Raw genomic sequence first — 18,280 nt, 5'->3', positions numbered from 1 at the left:
TTTAGGCATGTAGATTAGGTCAAGACGATCAGCAATTCAAACCGAGCATCAGAATGGGGAAGAAAGGTGATTTAAGTGACTTTGAATGTGGCATGGTTGTCGGTGCAAGATGGGCTGGTCCGAGCATTTCAGAAACCACTGATCTACTGGGATCTTCACGCACAACCATCTCTAGGCTTTACAGAGAATGGTCCGAAAAAGTGAAAACATCTAGTGAGCGGCAGTTATGTGGGTGCAAATTCCTTGTTGATGCCTGAGGTCAGAGGAGAATGGCCTGACTGGTTTGAGCTGATAGAAAGGCAACAGTAACTCAAATAACCACTCGTTACAACCGAGGTATGCAGAAAAGCATCCTTTAAACACACAACACATCAAACATTTAGGTGTATGGGCTACAGCAGCAGAAGACCACACAGGCTCACCAAAATTGGCCAATAGAAGATTAGAAAAACGTCGCCTGCTCTGTTGAGTCTCAATTTCTGCTGCAACATTCAGATGGTAAGGTCAGAATCAGGAAGGATTAAGACTGTTCTGAAGAAAAAAAGGGGGTCCAACCCGGTACTAGTAAGGTGTACCTAATAAAGTGGCCGGCAAGTGTATAACCGCACTTTCACTATAAAAATCCATGGTTTTACTATGGTTAATGTAGCAAAACCATGGTTGATTTAAGGCTAACATTGTTTAACAGTAACAGCTTTTTTGCAACTGAACCATGGTTAATTTTCATAAGGGTGATCTTTACATCTTGAAGCCCAGAGCCGTGAAACATGAAGCTGCAGACAAGAAACATTAAATATCTTAAGATTTGCTTCATTGAATCTGGTATCAGTATCCAAATTTCATCTTAGTCTTATCCAGTTGTCATCATCTTGACTGAGTAGGAATTTCCCCCAAAATGCCCTGGATTCTGTTGCTGAACACTAGTAAAATCAACCAAGATGGCTGATGTCCATTTAAGGTTAGAATTGGAACCACACACACTTCTGTGTAATGGCAGTCCAGTATTCACTTCTCCTTCTTATATACATACATGTGTAACTGTTATCTCTGCCCTTACAATATAGGGCTTTTCATACTAAATGAAAATAAAAACATGGTGTAAGCAATGCATTATATTCTCCAAATATAGCACTGCCAGAGTTTGTAACAGCTTGACACCAACATTTCCAGCAAAGTTACAGCAATCAGCATTAAATGCTACATAAATACACTGTAAAAAAAAAAGTTGTTTAAGTTGACTCAACTTAAAATTGTAAGGCAACTTGCTGCAGAGCATCAACATAAATCAAGTCGAGTGTAGTACTTGCACTGTAAAAAAATGCCTTAGTTAACTCAATGCAAGTGGATTGAACATAAACAATTAAGTTGTTCCCCAAAAACTAAAGAATTGGGTTGTTTCAGCTCATTTTAAATAAGTAGTTTAAACAAGCAGCAAAAATCTTTTTTGAGTGTGGGTTAAAAGTTGAGTCAGCTAAAAAAAAAAAAGCTGTGCTGCAAGTTGCCTTACAATTTTAAGTTGATTTAACTTACTCATTGGTCACTAGTACCTATTAAATAAATACTAGTGCTTATTTATTAGGTACTAGTATATATTCATTAGATAGTATATATTTAATAGGTATCAATATTTAGTCATTAGGTACTAGTAATTATTAAATAGATACTAATTCTTATTTATTAGATACTAGAACCTATTTTAATAGTGACTAGTAACTAATCTGTTTTTACTAGTAACAAATTTAAAACAATGTCCATTGATTTCTATGGGATCTGTCACTGAGATATCAACTATTCACTTTTGACTAGTATGTATTCCAGCTGGGACTAGTACATCTTTTTACTGTATGTACTAGTAGTTATTCATTAGGTACTACTTATTAATTACATACCAGTACCTAATTAATAGATACTAGTACTTATGTATTAGATACTAATACTTATGTATTAGATACTAGTACTTATTCATTAGATGGTATCTATTTAATAGGTACTAATTCTTATTCTAGATACTAGTATTTATTTAATAGACATTAGTACTTATTAAATAGAGACTGGTGCCAATTCCTTAAATACTTGTAATTATTAAATAGATAGTAGTAGTTAATCATTAGTACTAGTAATTATTTGTTAGACATCTTTTATAACTATTACTAGTAACAATTCTTATTTTACAGATCTGCTTTTTTTTTTACTCATTTTAAGTCATGACTACTGTCCAAATGGAATATTTCAATTAAACATTTTACTAGTAACATTTAAAACTAGTACTAGAAATTAATAAATGTGTACTAGTATCCAATGAATGAGTACTAGTATCTAATAAAAAGAACTAGTGTCTAATGAGTAAGCACTAGAATATTTTTAAAAAGCACTAGTATCTAAAGAATAGGCACTAGTATCTAATGAATAAACAGTAGTATCTAATGAATAAGTACCAGTATTTTATGGAAAAAATACAAGTATCTAAAAAAATAAGCACTAGAAATATGAAAATAGATACTAGTACGGGTTATAGATTAAATGTCAAAACAGCTTGCCATGGTAGGCTATAATTGGTCCTTTAAATAAAAGGTGACATCACTTCCACATGGAAAGTGAGAACCTGTTTTGTCTTTTTTTTCCAGTCTGATGTGCCTCAGCATGTCTTCATGGACCTGGTGGACATGTTTGTTCCTCCATGTCACTGATTTGTACAACAACATATTGCTACATATGTTGCTAGAAAAAAAAAGACATAAAGAGTGGGTTCTTTGCAAACCAAACTTGTCACATTTTATTTTATACACTTAAATTGCACTTTAACATCAGCAAACTATTAATCAAGTCTAAATAAAAAAAGACTGAAAATATGTAATGCATGAAATGTATGTATTTTTGAAGTATTTATTCATGATAGCTAATGTTATTGATTTCAGAGTTGTAATAACTGATCTAACCTGTTGTGTGTGGCACTGAATAATAAAAAAACAACATAATTTATGGATTGTATCTCGTACATGTGTGAATGGTTTCATCCTCTTCCCCAAATCCAAGCCACTGTAGAGCCGGAAAACGACATCCATTTGAAGGAATCCCTCTCTTGGTGTAATGAATGGAGTTTGTCCTGTCCACCTCTGATTTGATTGTGGTTAGAGTGTAGTAGTTAGAGCCTCTAACTCCGCCCACTGACTCAGTTGTTACGAGCCAACAGACTCCACCTACCTTCTATATTTAAACCAATAAGATAGCCGCAGCATTGCTTGTGCCAATCGTAGCACGCTGTTGTGCCAACCAATCACGGTTTGCCTTACAATAATGCTCAAGGGGTACTCGACCCACTGTTAACAAACCGCTGGTTTATTGTAATCATAACAGGGCTTTTATTCTGAAATCATCTTTTTTGTGTAAAAAAAATCTTGGGTAAGTTTTCTGACTTATTTTTATTCTGCTAATCAAAGCTGTAACGTATTTAAAATGCACGTGATCACTGTTGGGCAGATATGGCCGAAATCAGACACAACAAAAAGAAGACAGCTGTTAATGAGGTCTGTTTGGTGTTGACAGTGATGTGATCTTCGAGCGTCATGTGATTGTGATTTGTTCCTGGGTAATTCATTGCTTCTCACTAAATCACTCACAATTGCTCTCACTAAATCAAAGAGTCGTGCGGACAGTGTTACTATATAGCTCGTCTAAAACAAAGATGCTAATGTTGAGCTAACGTTTCTTTAGCTCAAGACTAATGTAAACATTCAGTGACGGTTTCTTTGTCGTGTATAACGTTGCGTGTTTGTATATTATTCATTGTACAAATTTAATACGGTTTGTTACCGAGCTAAAATATTGAACGCGGATAATTGTTAATAAATATTGATTTGCTAATGAATGGTTGGTTTTCATGTTATAGGATATTATTTGTTAATTGTTTTAGGTTTAGGAGCCTCTTGTTTGTCCTACAATAAGTTAAACTAACGTTAACGTTACCCACTGTCCTCTATATGTTTTGCTATAATTATTATTTACTTTATATATAGTTTAGATGTTTTTTTCCACTGAGGACGATTAAGTTTCCACACAAAACTCTTATAAACAATGCAAATGTTCACTGACACCCAAGACCGCAGCACTTACATTTCACACAAAAATGCAAGTTTGCTATTAATTTACTCACTCTCAGGTCATCCAAAATATAGGCAACTTTTTGAGAAGAATATTTTTAAGCTGAAAAACTTCAATCCTTGATGATTTATATGATATGAATTTACTACCCAGCTGGAGAGAATAAAAAAATATACAGGCAATCAAAATTAACACTTATGAGGTCTGTGCAAAAACTGAATATTATTTACTAAAATTACCATCAGCTTCAGTGGTGTAAACAAATTACAAATGCTCAAATTACTGTAATTGAGTTGTTTTTCTCAGGAATTGTAATCTACTAAGTATTTTTAAAAATGTGTACTTTTACTTTCTCTTGAGTACGTTACGTTTTTAGTCAACCTTAAACCTGCAGTCACTACTTTAATTTTTCCTGTCTGTGGGGATTTGAAAAATCATTCCTGTATTTCCTGTCCAATCAAATCGCACATAGAAAGTAAATCGCACCATACTGAACAACCTCAAGACCTGGGCGATTTTAGAAATGCAGCAAACTGTTTGGAAGCATTAAACGTGTCCAAGAAGATGTCAAAAATCTTCACACACAATGACCGAGAGACAGTTTAGACTGCATGTGATGATGAGAAGATGTTTACTGTATGATGACCGAAATGGTCTTAACTATAACTAAATGCACTATAGAATGTTACGTTTTCACACACACACACACACACACACACACACACACACACACAAACAAACACTCGCACACGCCGTTACATGTAAATGCAAAAGGTTTTTACAGCTTAATACTCACTACTTACTACTCTTGAGTACTTTTAAAAGGGCTAATTTTACTCATACTTTGAGTAATATTTACAACATATACTTTTACTCTACTTGCACTACAGCACCCACTGTCTGCATTGTAGACAACATTAACTCTTGTATAAGCTTATGCCTGAGAATTTATTATTATGGCTTGTTTCCACTGAGTGGTACGGTACAGTTCGGTATGCTTTCATGGCTGTTTACACTGTCAAAAGGTACCTAAAATCAAATCGTACCTTACCACTTTTTGGGTACCTTTTACAAAGGGTACCTAGCATGACAAAAGGGCACCCACCAAAAGGCGAAGCAAGACGTGCAACTGGATGCTTTTGGTTTACAGAGATATGTCACTCACTCCTGCATCAAGCCAGGTGAATGAAAACAAAGAAACCGACAGTTTAAAAAAAAAAAAAAAAAAAAAGCACAGCCGAGACATTAAATCGTAATAATATATGCCTATAATAACGAGCCATGGTCGACCTGAGCTCAAACAAACCTTGTCGTTGTCTTGATGAGCAGCCACAAACCCAAGAAGAACAAAATCTGCCATGCCCTGTTTTTGTTTTACGAGGCCATCTAAAAGTGTGAGCGGTTTCACTTTCTCCAGAGAGCTTGCGATCACGTCTATTTTTAAAATAACGTACGTCTTGAGCTGATCATAATAACATGTGCCTGATTATTGAAGTGCTTCTGACATCCGATCCTTTCAGAAATGGACAAAAGCGAGAGTGAATAGCGAAAAAACAAAGGAGAAGCCAGAAAAAAGTAAAGTAAACATGAACATAAAAAAAAAACCTAAAACATGAACAAACTGCTATGTTTAACTGTTATCATCACCTCTTGGACTATTATAAGCTCCTCGGAATGACAAAATTACTTTCTAACAAGAGGTTACATGTGCTGGTGAAGACTGAACATACAGATGAGAGGTTTGCACTGACTGTGAGCTATATCAAAAACTATATATATATATGCCTTAAAGGGGCTATATGTTGCGTGTTTTTGAAGCCAAATAAGGACTATGTATGCTGTGTGTAGTTTTTTTGTAATTGGTAACATATCGAAGACTGTAAGGGTGTGTATGTGTTCATATATATTGCATTCGTAGCGTTAATTGTAATTTATAATTGCAGACGTTACAATAGGCTATTTTTTATCATTGATGTGCAGTTATCAAATCATGTACATATAAAGGTTAGTAATGAACATTTATACACAAGTAGTTATGTGAATAAAGCCCCTGTTTTGTGAGAAGTGCTTCTCTCATGAGCTTTACTTTGACATTTCCTCGAGTGAGAATGATGTTGAATGAAAAATTCTGTCGTACACCACTACGCCATGGTACCACCAATGGTACTCTTTTGGCTGTGTAAACGCAAGCCTCATAAAGGTGACCCGTAGCGTACTGTACCACTCAATGGAAACGGGCCATTATTTGCTTCAAGAAGCTCAAGCTCCATCCTGTCACAAACACGCTATGATCTGTGTGCTGAGACTGTTTATTAAATATTAATTATGTTCCTGCACAGATCATTTCACTTATTGCACTCAGTGGATTATCAGGAGCCATGGGTATTAATGTTCTTGCCTATATATGTTTTTTTTTTTTTTAATCTTAAAGTGCTTATAGGTGTTGATTTGCGTTTTATGAATCACCGCATTTTCCTCTGATATCTTCACCTACATTTCAGATTGTCTGAAAGTGAGTAAATTAGCAGCAAGTTTTGTGTGAACAATCACTTTAAGATCTTTAAATAAGATGATTGGCAAATGGTAATCAGAACAGTTTGCCTTAATCTCTCATAAAGATTATTACTGGTTAAACATTAAATAAGTTTAGTTAATTATTGTTGCCATTTATGTACACTTTTTCAGGTATAGTCAATTGATGTATTTTTCCTTTAGCTTCCTGTGCTAAGATCATGGATGTGGAAGTGGTAAGTTTCCGTTTGCCTGGACATGGAGACACCACCCTAAATAACATGAACTCCCTGCGGTCGCAGCAGCACTTCTGTGATGTCACCATTGTGGCAGGCGGCAGACGCATGTTCAGAGGTCATAAGGTTGTGTTGGCGGCTTGCTCTGTGTTTCTCAGGGACCAGTTTCTCATGAACCCCACATCAGAGCTACAGGTAAAGCCATTTGCTACACTTTATGTATAAGATGAAATTGAACATCTGAACTTTAACACCTGAACTGAAGAAAGAAGTTTTTGCTGCAAATGATTCTGTCATTATGTGTCATTGAATATGTAAAATGTTTGTAGAAATGGATACCCTGTCTCATCTTCATGCATAGCTGCTGCATGTATAGACTTTTTGCCCTAACCTATTGGCATTTTCACATGGATAACAAAAAAACCAAGTGACAGGCATTTCATTCTGTTACATATATATATATATATATGCGTGTGTGTGTGTGTGTGTGTGATAATATACTATGAAAAAAATGTTTAAATAAATTTTAAACAAAAAATAAGTAGCCATTTATTCACATTATGATGAATGATCATACCTGAAGCCATTTGTTTTCTGATTTAAATAAAGACCTTGCACTTAAAAGGTTGCACATATTAGAATTTTCCAGTCAAGACTACATTTGTGAAAATGACATATTTCTTTCAAAGGATTATGATTTTGAGCTCACTACACTTGAAATCTTAAGTTTATGAATTTTCATGGTACATAAGTTAAATTAACTCATATTTATAAGTGATAGGACCAAATTTGCTAAATTTTAAGGTATGTTTAGTCAACTTAATTGTTTAAGTGAAGACAGCATTAGGGTTTAAAGTGCAAGTTTGTGTCTTAAATCAGGTTTATTTTGTACATTAACATAACGGATATTCATACAGCAGTGCATATTAACGTGTATCCTGTCACATTTGGCATGCAAAAACAGTGCAAAGTTCAACACACGCTGTCTCTGTGTGTGTGTGTGTGTGCATGAACTTTGTAATGACATTGTTTGTGACTCATCATTGCAGAAAGGCTTGAATTAACTCCACAACAAATACATCAAATAATCACTTTTAAAGTTCTTACTGTAGTATTTCTCACAAAAGTTATGCGAGATCTGCTTCCTTCATATCTGTCACTGTGCTGTTTGTCTGACGCAGTTGAGGCGGAGTTTGAGACACACTCTGACAGGCATGTGGGAACGGTGGGCGAGGAGAACTAGCATTAAAGGCACAGCTACATTGTGTTTAGAGCAGAAAACTCCAATATTCTGAAAGTTATAATAAATAATCTGATGGGTGTTTTCAGCTGAATAGTTATTGATTGTTATTTTTGCTGTGAATGTGTCTTCAGTGCTTCAACAAACTGAAGATTATTTTAATTGTGGCCTTTTTTACACTTAAACATGTATGAAACATTCTGAGCTTTATGAATTCCAAATATAATAGGACAGTGTTTCTCAACCATGTTCCTGGCGGACCACCTTTTCCATTTCTCCTCAACAAACACGCCTGATTCAGATCATCAGCTCATTGGCAGAGATTAAACGACTTGTAATGGGTGTGGCAGCCAAAGGAAACATCCAAAACATGCAGTGTTGGTGGTCCTCCAGAAACATGGTTGAGAAACGCTGTAATAGAAAACACGTCAGATTGGATTGCTTTCATAGTAAAGATGCTTATGTGGACTTTAGTGGTCAAATAATAACAAAAACCACCTACAGGCCTAATTCTGAAACATTACAGGGTGTGTTGTTCATGTGTATGATGCAGACGAGATATAAACATATAGCATTCTAAAATTTTACTTTGCATTTTAAGGAAAAACAGTAAGAGCGCAATGTTCTCATACTAGTTCTGATTCTAAGAAAAACCTACAGAATTTCATGCAGCTTTCAAAGCAGTTAATAAAGCTGCTGCACTAATTTTTTTTTTTTTGTGTGTGTGTTGTTTGTGTGAATTGTACAAGCTATTTCACAATGCATGATTAACAGATCAGTAAATGCATATGCATAAATCTGCTCTGACCAGTTAACATGCTGTTAGCATAATGTCCCTAGCATTAACCAGTTGAGTTTTACCATTTTTGAATCCATTTAGCCGATTTCCAGGTCTGACAGGAGCACTTTTAGCTTAGCTTAGCATAGATCATTGATTTGAATCAGACCATTAGCATCTCACTCTAAAAAAATTCAAGAGTTTTGATTATTTTTCTATTCAAAGCTTCTGTAAATTCTGCATCTGTAAATAGCCTGCCTAATAGTCTGCATAACTGCGTAATATCATTGCTCTTGCTAATACCAAGTGTAAACTTTTTTGTATTGCTAGTGGAATTTTTTTCAAAAAATGTATTGCTCTTAAAACAATGAGGTCAGACTGTGCTTTTGCACCTTTACCAGAATAATCTTTTTATGTTTATTTTGATTCTAACAACAAATACTGTCTTTACCCACCAGGTGTCAATGTTGCACAGCTCAGCGGTGGTATGTGAACTCCTCCAGTCCTGTTATACAGGGATACTGCAGTTCAGTGCCAAAGAGATTGTGAACTATATGACTGCTGCCAGCTACCTGCAGATGGAGCATGTGGTGGAGAAATGCAGAGGGGCTTTGAGCCAGTACATGCAGCCCCAGAGCTGCTCCCCAGTCTTGATGTCAAACAAGTCTGTACAGACTGTAAAATCAGATGATTCTGAATCTATGCCAGTGATTGTCAGTGTAAGTACACATTTATTGAAGTTCCACGCTGAACTCTCTAACATGCAGTGGTGGAAAGAATCACACTCAATTAAATGCACCATTACGTGCTAAAAAAATGTAGTGCAAATAAAAGTATCTGCTCTTAAAAAAACAGTTAAAGTATGAGTAAAAAGTTGCCCTTCTATTACGTATTACGCTGTTAAACTTATTTCATCTTATACCCTGCAAATTAAAGATGCATCGTAAGGGTTGATGCAATTACATGCGGAGCAAAATACGTGTAACCTTAACCTAAGCTGTGTAAGCCTAACCTTAACCTAGAAGCAAGAATGTAGCTGTTAATTTTGCATTCCGACTAACAAGCTACAAATGTCCAGCAGTTGGTGCTGCAAAAAAAAAAAAGATCATCTATTAGCATCATTTTGGCCTGATTTGATGCAGTTTTTAATTTTATTTGTAAAGACAATCTCTGTGCTGGTTTAAAGCCTGCTTAAAAGTCCTGTAATGCTACGTTCACACCAGACGCGACACACATGGATAAATCGTGATATTCACGCATAAATATGAGCATGAACATTTTGAGTTTACACTCTTCTTTCGCTCGTCATATTCGCTTCATTTGTGCATCAAATTCACTTCACAATAGACACGGATTCGCATCATGGGCATTGCTTCTGTCTGCCCGGTGACTCTAGCTTTGTTGCTAAATGGCTATGGATTTTCAATGGATTCAATGGATTTTATTGAGATAGTAGCTGTGTTTTAGGTAGACTGAAAAACAGCATTCGTTAGGCGCTGTATCTCTAGATCCTTTCATAGGTGCATGTAGCTCTGCGAGTTTATAAACTCCTCCAGAAACTTAACCTGGTTGATGGAAGCTTTCAGCGGTACTTCCAACTGAGCTAATCCCAGTTTGATGAGCTGTTCTCTCATGTTGGCAGGAGGATTTCCTCTCGGGACACCAACAGCAGGAGCTACGTCATAATCACGGCCCTACAAGAGCAAGCTCCAGATTGATAAATGCAGCACGAATGTCTGCTAAAATTCAGATTTTCCAACTCAAGCGAATCATGCAAAACTTGCATGTTTAACGCAATAAACGCATAAAACACTAAGCTCGCGCAGCGTCATTCGCGGCACCTTATTCCCGCAAATCGCACCTTTGGCTGTCTATTCACATCTTTGCAAACTGTTTCAAATCACTATAATCTTCTATGTGAAACTGATTTGACACAATCTACATTGTAAAAGCGCTACAGAAATAAAGGTGAATTGAATTTAACTTAACACGTAAATCACTCGTGCTTGCTACATGTCTGGTGTGAACACAGAATAAGGAAAAGGTCAAAAGGGCTCAAGGGGTCGTTGTGCTGGAAGAGGGAAAGTTACAGCAGCGGAAATAAGTTTGGAACACGTCACCATTTTCCCCCGGATGTTGGTAACAGTCAAAGAAATCCATATATGCAAAGAAAACCAATCTAGTTTACTAATTAAGTTATGCATAATGAAATGAAATGACAGAGGAAAAAAGTACTGAACACATGAAGAAAGAGAGGTGTGGAAAGGCAAGGAAAGCCCAGACAGCAGCTGAAATCTCTCAGTAGTTCTTCAGCAACCCTCTGCCTTCCGTCATTGTAAATGAATATTCACTGATTCAGTCCAACATCTAGATTACCAGGATGATAAAGATGAAACCAGAGTGGACATTTCAGCAAGATAATGATCCAAAACACAACCAAGGGAACTCTCGAATGCTTTCAAAAAAAGAAAATCAAGCTTTAGAATGGCCCAGCCAATCACCTGACTTGAATCCAATAAAAAAACAAAGTAACAAAGTAAAGATCAGAGTTGATAGACGAGACTTACAGAACCATTAAGATTTTTACACTCTGTTGAAAATCTCACACCTGAGCAGTGACTTCATTCTCCATATGAGAGGCGTCTTTAAGCTGTCATCATCAAAAAAGCCTTTTATGTAAAGTATTTAATACGTTTCAGAAGTTCAGTACTTTCTCCTTGTGTCATTCTATTGTTATTACACATAACTAATTTTTCAGATTTGATTTTTTCAGATTGTTTTTTTTTTTTTATGTTTGTATTGTTTGGGCTTTTACCAAAATCTGGTTCAATTCCATGTCAACAGCACCTTTAGAAATATTATTCCCAGGAAAAAAAACATGAGGTGTTCAATAATTATTTTCCTCACTGTATCTCTCTGGCTGTAAGTCTTTGTCTGACCTAAATCAAAGAGTGTCCGATCAGCTCATACATTTGTAGCTTACTTGGTTGTTTTTTCCTAATTTATTCATTTAACTTATCAGGTTCGAGGATCAGATTCATCCAGCCACTTCGAGACCGAGGACGGGTATGGGAGTGATGTCTATCAAGTCATAATTGATGAACCAGAGAAGACCCCTGATGCTGAAGAGGAAAACCGAGAAACTGCATCAGAAGACCTCTGTCAGCTGGACATGGGTATAGAGGAGCCTAATATGGAGGTACAAGCTAAATACAATGACCTCCAAGAGGAACAACAGTACAGTGAGCGCAAGGGAATTAAAGGAAGAGGGTTAAAACGCAGGAAGCGTTACGTATTTAAGAAGGACCGCACATCCTTGGGTAACTATCAGGATAGCTGGTGCTTTCAGACAGCAGAAGAGATCATGGGTAAGTCAGAAACAGATTTTCAGGCTGATTATCAGTCCAATCAGCATCTCACAGACTGTTCTGTTCACACCGAGTACAAGAATGAGGGAGGACCAGGAGAAGATATAGGCTCTGATGGAGGTCCTGCACACTTCAGTGTGGAAGCTTCAAGCGGAGAAGAAGAATTGGGAATCGGAACGCCTTCGAATGAGCGCGGAGCTGCCGATGAATCTGTGGTGGGTTCCACATCCAATGTAACTGGGCCAGTAGTGTGTGAGCAGTGCGGATTGGCATTTTCCTCTACACAGGACTTGGCGATGCATTCCTTATCAGCACACCAGCAGTATATCTGTCCGTGCTGTAGGAAGCAGTTCAGCAACTCCAGGAATCTCAACCGCCACATGCTCCTCCATCGAGATAATTCCAAGCTCCCTTGCTGTCCCCTGTGCCACAAGACCTTCACTCAGAAGTCAACAATGTACGACCACATGAACGTGCACAGCGGGGAGCGCCCGTACGTGTGCGCATACTGCCCCATCAGCTTTGCACACAGGTCTGCTCTGCGTCGCCACCTGTTGGAGCAACATGGAAAAACTATGCCCCAAAACCACCAGGAAATGCAGCGAAATAAGCATAGCATTGGAGAAGGACTTTAGATCACTTTTTTATAGTTAATGTTAAAATGAAAATACAAATTGACCGTGATTTCTAGAAACAAATATTGCTTTCTATAATGTGTAAAACGCTATGCATTTGAGTGCTTTAGCCTGAAGAGACTGACTGACATTATACGCGCTTTTAAGGATATTTTTCGGAAAATGGAAATTCTGTCTGTGCGCTTTTGCTTCCTGTTGTTTCAAACTTGTATGAATGTCTTGAATTTGAATCACAACTGCATGTCAAAAGCCACCTTTCAGAGATAACACACTACCATGTGAACTTGGAAACCCATATACTACCGTTGATCCAATTCACCTATACTGCATGTCTTTGGGAGAAACCCACGCAAACATGGGGAGTACATGGAAGCTAGACACAGAAATAACTTCTGGCTCAGCTGGGATTCGAATTAGTGACCTTCTTGCTGTGAGGCGACAATAATAATAATAATAATTCCTTACATTTCTATAGCGCTTTTTTAGATACTCAAAGTGCTTTACACAATGGGGGGAATATCCTCATCCGCCACCAGTGTGCGGCATCCACCTGGATGACGCGACGGCAGCCATATTGCGCCAGACCACACACCAGCTGATTGGTGAAGAGGAGACCGAGTGATGAAGCCAATTATGATATAGGGATGGTTGGGAGTCCATGATGGACAGAGGCCAGTGGGCAAATTAGGCCAGGATGCTGGGGTTAAACCCCTACTCTTTCTGACATCCTGGGATTTTTAATGACCACAGAGAGTCTGGACCTTGATTTAACGTCTCATCCGAAAGACTGCACTCACTTAAGCAGTATAGAGTCCCCATCAATATACTGGGGCGTTAGGACCCATACAAACCGCAGGTTAAGCGCCCCCTGCTGGCCTCACTAACACCACTTCCAGCAGCAACCTAGCCCTGCTTAGCTTCAGTGGGCGGTCATGTGAGAGTTGCAGAGAGCTAGCTGTCAGTCCCTTTTAGCAAGCAAAGAAGCATTCTTACATGGTACAAAGGTGAAACCCCTTAGGGCGTACTCACACTATGTACAGTTGCCTTGAACCGGGCCGAAGCACGCTTGTCTCCCCTCCCGCCTCCCCCGACGGCCTGCACTCATATTGCATTCGGGCCTGAGCACACTTGCGTCATCGATGATGCACTGTTCGGTAAGTGCTCTCGCTCAGCAAAGTGGAGATTTCTGTATATCGTTTTTAGTTGTTTGATATGCAGTGACACGCAGTCAAATATTTCGCCGATCAGATCAGCCACTTTTAACGCTCATAAACAATCATAAAGTCCTCATGCTGCAGGAATTAGGAGGTTTGCTGAAGGTGCAGTGAGGGGTTCGCGTCTTTAACAATCTATGACCGTTTGTGTTCATTGATCAGTAAGAATGATTAATAAACACATATGAAACAGTGCCTTAAATGTCACGTCTCGTCTTCATTTTGGGGCTCAGGCGCGCTTTGCACTCACACTACAAGTGTACTGCGCCAAAGCCCGAAGTGAACCCCGCTCTGGCACACCTCTTCGAGCCGGGCCAGTGCCGGCCAACTGAACTATGCCTGAGCCCGATTCAGAGCACTCACACTTCTCAAACGATCTGGGAAATGGCCCTGGGCACGGTTCGGATAGCATAGTGTGAATACGCCCTTATAAACCTTTATTTTTAAGTGTGAGAAACTCTTTAAATGTTCAATGCTAACCACTGAGCAACCATGCCACCCCTTTCAGAGATATATTGACATCATTCCTTTTGGCATTTATGGTTCCACAAAGAAACGTAAATGTCCCAGGAACATTCAAGGAGTTTCACACTCTTAAAACTAAAGTTTCATAAAGGGGTTTCACCTTTGCACCATGTAAGAACGCTTTTCTACTTGCTAAAAGGGATAGTTCACCTAAAAATGAAAATTCTCTCACAGTTTACTTAACTTTTTTCTGTTAACGATGTTCTTAAGAATGTTGGAAACCAGCAGCAATGGGGTATATACTTTTAATTTCAGTCAGCCAGCCCCAGGGCTTCTGGTTAATTGTCATCCCATCCAAAATTGCTGCGTTTAAGATCTGATTTCTTTAAAAAAAAAAAAAAAGCGATCTTCACTGCCTGGCTGAGAGGCCATATAAACAAGAAGCACTTCATTAAATTATATTTTTCCGCACCATGTCTTTAAAATATGGAAAGTAATTTTAGCTGCGGATAATGATGGTGCCTGCGTTTAAATGGTCTTACGTCTCTTTTTAGGCTTTAACAACCAAATGGATGCTTAAGTCCATTTAACTGATATTTGAATTACATTACAACATAGATACTGTAAAACATGGGTCTCAAACTCGATTCCTGGAGGGCCGCAGCTCTGCACAGTTCCAACCCTAATCAAACACAACTGATCCAACTAATGAAGGAGTTCAAGACTACTAGATACTATTAAGCAGGTGTGAGTTGGAGGTAGTTGGAGCTAAACTATGCAGAGCTGCAGCCCTCCAGGAATTGAGTATGATAAAAGGAACCTTATGAAATTAAAATAAAGCTCTAACCGGAAATTCATCATTGGCTGAAAAACACTAGCTGTGCATATAGCCCAACCTCAAAGAACAAAGAACACTGAAATGGCTGCTTCTTTTTAACAATCTTCAAAATATCTTGTTTTGTGTACAACGGAAGAAAGAAATTCAAGAAGGTTTGGAAAAAGTGGGGGGGTAAATGATGACAGTGAACCTTTCAGTGAACCATATTTTGTTATATAAGGAAACATCTACTATAATCGTCTCTAAACAGAATGAAAAACTCTTACTTTAAGCTACAGTACGTAATGTGCACAGCTGTTTTCAGCCCATACTTCCTTACTTTTGTTTCTCCACATTTTTTTATCTTATTCTAAACCATAGCCAGAAACGTTCTTTCTCTAATTTTGAGATTATAAACCGAGCCGATCAATCAATTCCACAGTTTTCTGTAGATTTTGTATAGATATTTTCCTTGACAACAAACCTTCAGATCAAATGGCAGTCCTCCATTCATTTTCTTTGTATTCATTGGCTTCTACTCGTTTTAAATTGTTTCCGTCCCTTATTCCCATGGAATGATGAGCTCCAACCTTTTAAGTTTCCTGGAGGATCGTAACAGTTTGTTTATTGTGATGAACTTGGATGGAAGTTTTAGCTCCTGGCTTGTATCCAGAGCACATCAGCTGATCACCACAGGTGTACTTCAGGGACCTCCTCCAGATGTGCTACATATTTTACAAGCATATGATTTTGCCTACTATTGCTTTGCTGATGACACGCAGCTCCTTTATGTTCAACCACAGTCCCATGGTAGTTGCGTGGATCTTGCAATGTCTAGCAGATATCTCATCTTGAATGAGAGAAAATCTTCTGTAACTCTACTAAATGGATTTTCTTGTCCTCCCAAGCCACTATGATGCTATAGCACTGTTTCACCATACAGATAGCATCATTAATAATAATCCCTCTGAGATCAGCAAGAAATGTTGGGGTTGATGAACTTCAAAGACCATATTGCAATGACAGCTTGCTCATATGAGTACACCACCACTGGAAGACTGCAGTTTAGCTGGATATACAGAGAGAGACACAAAATCCCTTTCCAGAATGTTTTTGTTCCCTGTTCCTTGCTGTTGGACTTCCTTTTGTAGGTACAAGTAGTGGCATCTAATATTTAAAAAGCTAAGAAGCTTATGCAAAACCAGAGGCGTTTGACAGGTCTAGCCAGAATACATAGATTTAGCATTCTTGGAAGACTGGGTCTGCTCTCATATTATGGATGCATGTTTTCACACACCCAGACAACCAGACATCCTCTTCGCTGTGACACAAACTAAAATCTTCTGAATATTTAATGGAGCGAATCTTAAAAACTGAGAGTAGTACCCTCTGTGGGTATGCACAGCTTTTTTTTAATACAAAAATACATGTATACATATCTCATTTCGCTATAGCACTTTTCACCATTGACTTTTTCCACCACTTGCCTAATCTGGTGTACATCAGGTTCCACTGCAGCCACTTGTGATTGGTGAGGTGTCATCAATTGTGGTATTTTTTAAGTTTGTACTTTGCAACATATTTCTGTCTTAAAGATGCTGTATGTGACCTTTATTTTTGTTTAAAATGAACTAAACTTATTGAATAAATAAGAACATTAAGAAAACAATTTTTCAAGCTGTGCTTTTGTCCTATCTGTGCACAAAAATAGTTCCGGTTCCAGTGTTCTTCGAGAAGAGGCATAACATTTATTTAATTCATTATTTTTGTATGTATTATCCACTAGAGCACCAACATACTGCATACTGTAGCATTAAGAGTTCCTTGGTAGACCTCTCAGTCCTTCTTAACTTGCAAATCTCTTTATCTATCCATTAATACTGACACTGAGATACTTTTCAAAGTCTAGGACAGCTTTTATTCTCTTCATCTTGTATTTTTAATGAACAGATTCTCCTCAATTAGCCCAACTTTTAAAGTCAGAATGAATGCATTTACAAGATATCTGACAGCAGATTAACCACTTTGTTGTCATTGAAAAACTGCGAAAATAATGTCACACTTTTACAGAGTGATTGTTTTTAATGTGTTGTACTTCATTCATTCAAGAATAATAATAATGATAATTAAATGTTATGATTAGGGCTGGGCAATTAATCGAAAAGTAATCTTAATCGATATTCAGAATCTATAATCGATCTAAGTTTTTTCAGGTCAATTGTTTTTTAATTACCGCATGTGGAGTCACATGACCCAGGCTTATTTAAACTTCTGCATCTAATGCATTGGTGTGGTCCAGTGCAGCCTTTGCGTGGTCACATATCGGCGCACCTCTCAAAAAATGTACATGTCGCACGTTTGCACTATATTGAAGATTATTGGAAGCTGCACCAGAGATGTCGTGAGACTGCAAATTTTCCATTACAACAAAATTATTATTTACATGAAAATATTTGTTTACAGAAGATTCAAGAAATGCAGTTTAAAGTATTATTTACACAAGGTATACAAGAGTTATTTTATTTAGAAGAGATCCTGCTTATTATTTTAATATGAAAAATTGATTTTGTTTCCAAAAGTGCAAGTTATTTATCTTCACTTTTATAGGGAAAAAAATTGACTGTTGGTTTTAGGCAATGTGTCTTTTAACTTCAGTTGTTCACCGTTCAATAAATAAATAGTCATAGAGAGTTGATAGTGTGCGTTTCCTTCAATTATTTCAAAATAAAGTAATGCACCCTTCATTCAAAAATCTCTCACTTGTAATATGTGAGCATATTTACTATACAAAACTTGTCAGTGAACTATGAGGGCAAAAAAATAATCAATAAAATAATCGTAATAGAGTTCAAATGTTCAATTAATCGAGATTTTGATTTTAAGCCAAATCGCCCAGCCCTATCCTAAATAAGCCCAAC

General features: G+C 37.4%; 1 protein-coding gene across 1 annotated transcript; it reads left to right on the top strand.

Moving 5' to 3' along the window:
• Positions 1-3,293: 3,293 nt before the first annotated feature.
• zbtb12.1 (zinc finger and BTB domain containing 12, tandem duplicate 1) lies at positions 3,294-17,019 on the top strand. Its single transcript, XM_056479220.1, has 4 exons — positions 3,294-3,399; positions 6,814-7,040; positions 9,322-9,582; positions 11,886-17,019. The coding sequence occupies exons 2-4, from the start codon at positions 6,831-6,833 to the stop codon at positions 12,864-12,866; spliced, it is 1,452 nt and encodes a 483-aa protein (XP_056335195.1). The 5' UTR covers positions 3,294-3,399; positions 6,814-6,830; the 3' UTR covers positions 12,867-17,019.
• The last annotated feature ends 1,261 nt before the right edge of the window (positions 17,020-18,280 follow it).

The sequence above is a fragment of the Danio aesculapii genome, chromosome 19 (assembly GCF_903798145.1).
Source record: "Danio aesculapii chromosome 19, fDanAes4.1, whole genome shotgun sequence".
Lineage (NCBI taxonomy): Eukaryota > Metazoa > Chordata > Actinopteri > Cypriniformes > Danionidae > Danio > Danio aesculapii.
Note: the sequence above shows the minus strand (reverse complement) of the source record. Positions and strands in the feature narration are given on the sequence as shown.

Coding starts and splice junctions, on each gene's coding strand:
- zbtb12.1 (XM_056479220.1), top strand. CDS start 6,831: ATGGATGTGGAAGTGGTAAGTTTCCGTTTGCCTGGACATGGAGACACC. Junction 7,041..9,321: donor ACCCCACATCAGAGCTACAG/GTAAAGCCATTT, acceptor TTTACCCACCAG/GTGTCAATGTTGCACAGCTC. Junction 9,583..11,885: donor CTATGCCAGTGATTGTCAGT/GTAAGTACACAT, acceptor TTAACTTATCAG/GTTCGAGGATCAGATTCATC.